Here is an 8,139-nt window from a genome sequence, read left to right as displayed (position 1 = left end):
TACAAAGTGAATTTTAAAAATCTTTAAAATGTTCGCAAGTAAAAAAAAATAGTTAGTTGTAATTAAAGTAGAAAATAACAGTTAAATAAAAATTGAACATTCCTGCAATCAAATAAAAGAGGTAAAGTTGAAAAAGTGCACATATTGTTATTTATGAATGAGTTAGGGGTAAACAAGCTTGTTTTTTACCGTTACTATGAATTGCAAGTTTAACAATCGCTTCAAAATCAGCTATATTGACGATTGTATTGAACAGAATACTGTTGTAAAATTGTATTGCAACTTAATCTTTGGGAAGGAAAACAAAATTTGCTGAGTATTAAATTGAGGGACCGAAATTTATATTGTATTAAATTATTAGCGTGTATAAAAAGCAGACTGATAAACATATAATTATGAATGGGTAGGGTTTTACCTTTTGCTTTGCATTATCCGCATCTGCTTTATTAGTAATTTAACAGTTGATTCTATTTTCAATAGAATAAAACGACCATAATGCTGCAACCGACCTTAAATATTACAACACAACAGAAGCTAGTCGTGCGTATTATTTGTAGTATTTTATGGTTTCACAGCTCATCTTATCAAGTATTTCAAACAGTATGCTAAATGAAACTGCAACAAAATTGTCATACAGAAAGATTTCAAAAATGAATCTTCTAGTAACATTATCTTAAGTATTTTGTTTCACAATTAGTTTTAAATGAATGGAAGTTTATTAGTACTTAACAATGACAAAACCAAAAAATTAAAATTTCGAACAAATTTACTTTTTCATTGATGAATTTAATTTGTGTTTTGTGTTGATTTTGTTGCAAAGTCTTTACTTACATTAATTTTTGTATCAAGTAATATATGTTTCTAGAATAAGTTAAGTATAATTAAGATTAAAAATTCATATTGAAAACAATATTTCTTTTCACCAAAGACTTACTGTTTTATGTATTTGCTGCTACAGAAAATGAGGATTTTGACATAAAACTTAAATACCATTTTTGGTACTTATAAAATTTCAATTTATTAATTTGCTTTTTTGTTTTGTCTATATATTTATGAACGAAAGCAGACATTAATTAGTTGTAGCGTTTTTTTTGTACATTACATATTATATTAAGTGTAATTGATAATGCATTCTGTAGTGACATAGTCATCACAATAATAGTTTTACTGTTGTGTATTCTGCACCTGATTTCACAAATAAATACAATTTTAGACTGAGAAGGTATACCTAAGCTTCTTAAGCCAAACAGAAACTCAATCATTGCCAATCTATTTGTAATAAATATATTGTAATAACACATTACAACTACTTATATTCTAAACTATAAAATTAAATTGTGAAATTAACATAAAATACAAAAATAAAGATTTAAATGGTTGTGTAAAATCAAATTAGGAACTTTTGAATGTACTTTATTGTATGCATTTTTGTTTAAGAGCAGTCATTAACATAAAAGACTAAAACATTGTTTGTATTTCTTTTCAACAATTAGTATTTAATTGTTTTTTTTTAAATAAACTTATGTTCTAAGTGAGAATTATGCAATTTGGTTATTTTTTCTAAACAATGTTATATTTAGTTACTGTATATACTTAATACTAAACATAGCTGTGTACCTTTCACAATAAAATGTATTTTTAATACACCTTTAACACTGAGTTTTGCTGCTTTATTAGCTACCATATAGTTATAATTAACCTTGGATTTTTTGGAATAAATCCTTAATTAATATGTTATACACAGAAAATATGTTCACAGGAATTTCATTTTCATAGAAATAAATAAAAATTGATATCAATAATACTACTAGAGGTAATATAAGTTGCATTCTTTGAAAAATAAAAAATAAACTTATTAACAAGAATGTGTACAATGCTAATCTTTTCATAGTACTTAACAAATATTGATGTTTTAATGCTTCATCTAAACACATCCCATTCACCAATATTTGTTCTTCTTCACATGATGTACAATTTGTGAGGCCTTTGCCACTGCAAGTATTACATGCACTATCACAAGCTTTGCAAGAAAATGACCCTTCCCAATTTACACAGTACTCATTAACTTTACATGAATTTTCTTTAAGGCATTCGTTAATGTCTTTGCACACACCAGATTCTAGGTCCCAACCTGTTTTACATGTTATACAGGCTGCCGCTCCCTCCCCTTTACAATTGTTACATGCTTTGTGACATGGCTTGCAGTCTTCTTCTGGAGTATTATAATAATTTTCATCACATTTTTCACAAAACTCACCAGCAAATCCTTTGTTGCAATTGCAAGAACCATTTCCCTTTCGTGTTCCTTCTCCATCACACAATCCTTTTTCTCCACAAATTTTATTATTTTTGTCCAAAGGGCATGCAGTGCATAGTGGGCCATAGTGATTTTGTTGGCAACAATATTGCAGGGTACTTATACACAACCAAGTAAATAGATCTTGTGAATTGGGATCTTCATGGACCCACCACTGCTCTAGTAAATGCTCTGCTTCCTCGGCGAAAGCGTAACATCGATCTTTATGCATTTTCACTTCCGAACACAAACCTTCTTGTATTTCAACTAAACGCATTTCACTGCGAGAGTAAGATTTAAGTTTCGCTTCTTCCCAAGCAGTATCGCCACCTTCATACTTACCTCGCGCTGTTTTTTGTAGCCAATTGTTAAAAGAATCAGATAAAACTTTACACTGTTTGCAATCGTCTACTTCTCCGCTCCCAAGATTAACTAAACAAATAATTAAAATTAAATGCTGTATAAATGAATTTAAATGTCGAGAAAAATACATTATTTTCAATAAAATCTTGTTAAAAACGAATAGTGTATAATATTTAATAAAAAGAAATAGGTATAAATAATTCTTCAAAATTTAAATATCAACCAAGTTCACGAATTTCAGTTCAGAACATTTCTTAACAATGGCATGCGTCAATGTCATGTAAAAATCATAGAGTAACCATTTTCACGTATTTGAAATGTATAATAATGGCTGACGCCAAACATAAAAACATTCGAGAAATAGGACATTATTTCTGTATTACCGATAAAACTTAACTATTTTTTGGTAAAGTGCTCTAATTGATTGAGTAAGCTCAAATTCTTTTAATACTTTATTTTCAACGTTTTAAAATTTTAAACAGAATTTATTGTTTGGCAAAGAGGAATTATATTTGACAGTTGAAATGATTTTTATGTTCTACACTCTATGAACTTATAGAAAATTTCAATCAATTTTATTTTAGTAATCAACGTGTTTCTTCGCGTTTTATTTATTTCATTGAATTAAAAGACTTATTTCATTTAAATTTATTATTTGATAGTAATAATAATAAAAAATTATAATCTAAGATCTAAAGTTAATTATGTAGTATGTTTTATAAAATGAACATATAACCTATTTGTTCGACGTGTGCAGTTTACAAAATAGAATAGTTTTTTCCTATTTATCTAGTCATGGCAGACAAAATAAGGTGTGTATTTACTAATAAGTATAAATTGCACGATTTGCCTTGTAACTTTCATAGATTTTTCAAGTCATTTTACTTTAACTGGTACTCAACATGATTGTTGCTTTTTTATAACAAAAATATTCTACCGAAACAGATCCTTGCAGTGTTTCCATTTTTTATTACAGAATCAATTCAAAGTTTGATCTTCAAGGAAATTATGAGCCATCTGATTCGGAAGATGACTATTCAACATCGGAAAAGAAACTCCTGGATAAATTACGTAAACGAAAACATAATGACTCTGGTAGTGAAGAGGAAATTTATGGATTCTCAGAGTCTGAAGAGGAGGAAGAAAATGATAATAACGACTTAAATATGGCAGATAGTGATGTAGAAGGCCAAGGAAATTCTGATGATGATTTACCTGACTCTAAAGCATGGGGCAAGAAAAAGAAGTCCTATTATTCAACAGATTACGTAGATGAGGATTATGGCGGTTTTGGTGATGATGAAGAAGATGCTCTTATGGAAGAGCAGGAAGCAAAAAACATTCAAAAGAGACTCATTGAACAACTTGCAGATGAGGATTTCTCATTAGAATTTTTTAGTCCACCAACTGAAGAAAAAGAAGTAAAAGAAAAAGTTATTAAAAGTGATTTGAGTCATATGTCAAAACGGCAAAAGTTACAAATATTTGAAAAGGAAAGTCCAGAGTTTGCAGGTCTTGTTGATGATTTCAAAAATAAATTAACAGTTGCCAAAGATGATTTACAGCCAGTTTTACAGCTTGTAAAAGGAGGCAAACTACCCAAATGTCCAGCTTCCAAATTTGTAAAAACTAACTACAACCTTATTTTAAATTATTGTACTAATATAAGTTTTTACTTACTTCTGAAAAGTCAACGAATAAACATTCAAAACCATCCAGTAATAAAACGGTTATATCAGTACAGGCAAATGCTAAATAAAATGGAACCAATTTATTTAGAAGTAATTAAACCACAAATAGAGAAGATATTAGAAGCTGTAAATAATAGTATAGAGCTCACAGTTGTGGTAGACAAAAAGAAGGAAGCCAAGAAACGGAAGTCTGATAAACTTTCTTTGGAACATGTGCCTAAGAAATTGAAATTAATAAATGAATTGGAAAAAGATGAAGGTGGAGATACTGGAGTTTCAGATGATGATGAAGAGGATGTGTTAGATGACGATATGTTAAGACCACAAGCTGCAGGTCTCCAAAGGAGCACTGAATCTGAGGAAAGTGGTTTTTCAGACAATGATGGATTGGATACTGAAGATAACAAACCATCTACATCATCTCAACATCTTATTACTGATGACATTGCAGAAAAGCGCGAAATTACTTATCAAATTGCTAAAAATAAAGGCCTCACACCACACAGAAAGAAGGAACAACGAAACCCAAGAGTTAAGCACAAGTTGAAATATAGAAAGGCGAAAATAAGAAGGAAGGGAGCAATACGTGAACCAAGGTCAGAAGTGGCCAGATATAGTGGAGAAGCTTCTGGTATAAAGGCTAATGTCAAAAAGAGCATAAAGATTAAGTAGCCCATTGTTAATTACTATTAAATGTAAAGTAAACACAATTTGTTATAAAATGATTTATTTCAACAATAAAGCATAATTAGATGTGAACCCTGTTTTAATGTTGCCATCTGAAACAAATATGCATTTGTTAATCATTCAATATTAAAATGTATGAAAGTAGCAGTTCATAACATAGAATAATGCTAGCAATAATAATCTAAAAGAAAAAAGAATATTTTTCTAAATTATTGTTGGTCACTTACAATTTCAATACTTTATCCTTCCCACCAGAAGCCACATAAGCTCCGTCAGGCGACCAATCTACAGCAAACACTTCATCTGCATGTCCAGGTAAATCTAGCTCTAGCTTCTTTGTTTTCATACTCCAAACTAAAATGTAACAAATAAATACACTGAATTCCTGCATAAAAAATGTATAATAAACTACATTATTTTACCACTATTGCAATTAAAGAATGAACATTAGTAAATTGTTTTTTTTATTTCTTATTAATTCCATACACTAAATAACTGCTTAAATTTACTTTTATGGGCATTTTGGGTAAAAACCTTCACCAATTAAAGAATTGCTTTGAAAATGTCTCTCTAATGGAACATCATCATACAAAGAATCAATTTAAAATAATATTTTACTAAAACATTAAAGCAATTTTGAAACTCTATTTAATTATTAATCACCTTTTAATGTTGAATCAGCACTAGAGCTTAGGAGTAGTCTTGAATCTGCCGACCATGCCACCATGTACACTGCCTGAACATGACCTCTGAGAGTGGTAATGAATTTGCCCGTTGCTGACTCCCAAAGCTTCACTGATTTATCAAAAGATGCTGATGCTATAATCCTATGAACAGAAGAGTAAGACCTCATTGTAAACATTCTTGAGCACATATTGGCTAGTTTTATGATTAATTTAGAATTTATATAAATAAAAAAAATGGACAAAGTATTAAAGTTGAGAATGGTTTAAGATTACTATAAGATTAAGATACTATAAATCATACCGATATACTATAAAAAAATGCAATAGGAAAAGTGGTATTATCTAATCTTTTTTCTTACCTTGTATCCGGAGAAAATTTAACATCATTAATTAGCTGCTGATGACCAGTCATTCTAGCAAGAGGTCGTTTCTCTTTTTCAGGTAGCCACAAAAATAATGTAAAATCATCAGAACCTGACACCAAACGCTCTGCGCCATACGAACATGCCTGTTCATATCTTTCAATAGCTCGTTGTTGTAAAATCTTTTCTAGAAGTATACCAATGTTCGAGTTGAAAAAAGAGTCACTCCGAGAAGAAAAACAATAATTTTGTGAATAGTTTTGTTACTTACTATCTGTAGTTGGTTCATTTCTATCAAGTATTGGATGATATGGCCCAGTTCTTAATACATAATCTGTACTGAGGGCTAATGTATTCACCCAATGGGCATGACCTTCTAAAGTTCGACAAAGAATACCATCATCAGCTCTCCATACCTAAAATTATGGTTGAATAAATGTAACATCAATTTGTCATTTTAAATGTTATAACATATTCCAGTTATATAAGTGTTTATGAGAGGTATATATGTATTTTAATTAACAATATCATTCTAATGTTATTGAATTATTTATTTACTTTTATAGTTCTATCCTGTGATGATGTATATATAAGGCCATTTCCACCCCATTTTACAGAAGTGACTGCTTTTGAATGTCCTGTTAAACTAAGAATAGTCAAACATGTTACTGTATCCCATATCCTGACATCACCATCTTTTGATGAACTGGCCAATTTACGACATTCTGGATTCCTGCAAGTAAAATATCTCATGACATTTTTATTTTTTTCATCCTTAAAAATTATTTGGAAAATATTTTACAAAGTGTTGAAGTCTATAAGTTTTGATAAAGATTTTGATAAACACTTACTTCCTCACTCAGGGTTGTCTATGGCCATTAAAGGACTGAATGCTGCACTAAATATATGAAAGATGTGAGGTGTTAAATTAATATAACTTAATATTATAACACTTACTTCATGTATGGTTCCCAAGCCAATGCAGTTATCCACTGTTTGTGCCCGATCATAGTTTTGCCAATTTGATTTCCTGTCTCTGGGTCCCATATTATCAGTTTACCTTGCTTACATGCTGAAGCTAATTTAGATCCATCGGGACACCAGCTGATACATAACACCCAGTTTGTGTGCCCTATAAAGTTGTAAGAACAAATATGATAGAGATTTCTAGTAATTTTTTTTAACTCAATAGATTTATTTTTTGTTATTTCACATATTTCTAAGGCCAGTTAATGGAGCAATATTGTATTAGAATTTCTGTTTTTTTTTAACTTTCATGACTTTTCTTATTAAAATGTAAAAGAAGGATACCTTTACATACATGTAGCGGTGTCTGAGTATTCAAGTCCCAAAACCTGACAGTTGTATCACCAGACCCACTAGCTAAGTGTTTACCCGAAGGACTGAAACTTGTTGATATAACCGCTTCGGCGTGTCCAGGTATAGAACTGTAAAAAATTGTAAAATTTGAATCACATATTTCACAAAATAATGTAGAATAACTAAGTAACATATATGTACCTTGTGCAACGTGTAACAGGTCTAACTCTAAACACAGCCTGTTGCTGATATATTATTTCAACAACTTCTTCAGAATTTACTTTTATCGTATCCAAGACATCCTTCAGTGAAGTAGTAATTTCAACATCTTTAACGAAGAATAAGAATGGTTTATCTTCCTGAAAACATGCGAAAACAATAGAATTACGTACAAATATTACTAATGAATAAATAACATTAGATTAAAGCTAAAACACAGATATAATTTACCTCTTGAAGCAGAGCATTACATATGAGTGTAAGTTGTTCTTTTGTAACGTTTAATGGCAAATCGAGGGGACTTCCGATTTCTTCTCCTATGTCCGATTTGAATTTAGCCTGTACAGAGCTAGGTAAATCGCTGTCTATCTCCATTTCTATCCAATTAGATAAAAAAATATTTATAACATGAATAACCTCAAATGTAAACAAGACCACATTGACGTTTGTTTTGACAGTAATTTTTTTCAGATTTTATGTTCAGGTAACCTTCAAGCAAAAACTTATTTTCGGGC

The 8,139-nt window shown here is 30.2% G+C and overlaps 3 protein-coding genes across 3 annotated transcripts; 1 reads left to right on the top strand and 2 right to left on the bottom strand.

The window, feature by feature from the left end:
- Positions 1–1,668: 1,668 nt before the first annotated feature.
- On the bottom strand, positions 1,669–2,805 carry LOC106115790 (cysteine-rich with EGF-like domain protein 2). Its single transcript, XM_082930796.1, has one exon. It carries the CDS (start codon positions 2,787–2,789, stop codon positions 1,695–1,697), a length of 1,095 nt encoding a protein of 364 aa, XP_082786922.1. The 5' UTR covers positions 2,790–2,805; the 3' UTR covers positions 1,669–1,694.
- A 513-nt stretch (positions 2,806–3,318) lies between these two features.
- On the top strand, positions 3,319–5,116 carry Sas10 (UTP3 small subunit processome component Sas10). The gene is made up of 2 exons (XM_013309629.1): positions 3,319–3,471; positions 3,636–5,116. Exons 1-2 carry the CDS (start codon positions 3,455–3,457, stop codon positions 5,020–5,022), a joined length of 1,404 nt encoding a protein of 467 aa, XP_013165083.1. The 5' UTR covers positions 3,319–3,454; the 3' UTR covers positions 5,023–5,116.
- Positions 5,061–8,097, bottom strand: Nle (notchless protein homolog 1). The gene is made up of 10 exons (XM_013309628.1): positions 7,856–8,097; positions 7,607–7,764; positions 7,397–7,533; positions 7,043–7,217; positions 6,644–6,818; positions 6,357–6,501; positions 6,083–6,272; positions 5,701–5,864; positions 5,265–5,391; positions 5,061–5,129 (listed from the first exon to the last, which is right to left on the bottom strand). Exons 1-10 carry the CDS (start codon positions 7,997–7,999, stop codon positions 5,117–5,119), a joined length of 1,428 nt encoding a protein of 475 aa, XP_013165082.1. The 5' UTR covers positions 8,000–8,097; the 3' UTR covers positions 5,061–5,116.
- Between the last annotated feature and the right edge of the window lie 42 nt (positions 8,098–8,139).

The sequence above is a fragment of the Papilio xuthus genome, unplaced genomic scaffold (genome assembly GCF_000836235.2).
Source record: "Papilio xuthus unplaced genomic scaffold, Pxut_1.1 DF827777.1, whole genome shotgun sequence".
Taxonomy (NCBI): domain Eukaryota; kingdom Metazoa; phylum Arthropoda; class Insecta; order Lepidoptera; family Papilionidae; genus Papilio; species Papilio xuthus.
The sequence above is the reverse complement of the archived record's forward strand: the minus strand, read 5'-3'. Positions and strand labels throughout refer to the sequence as shown.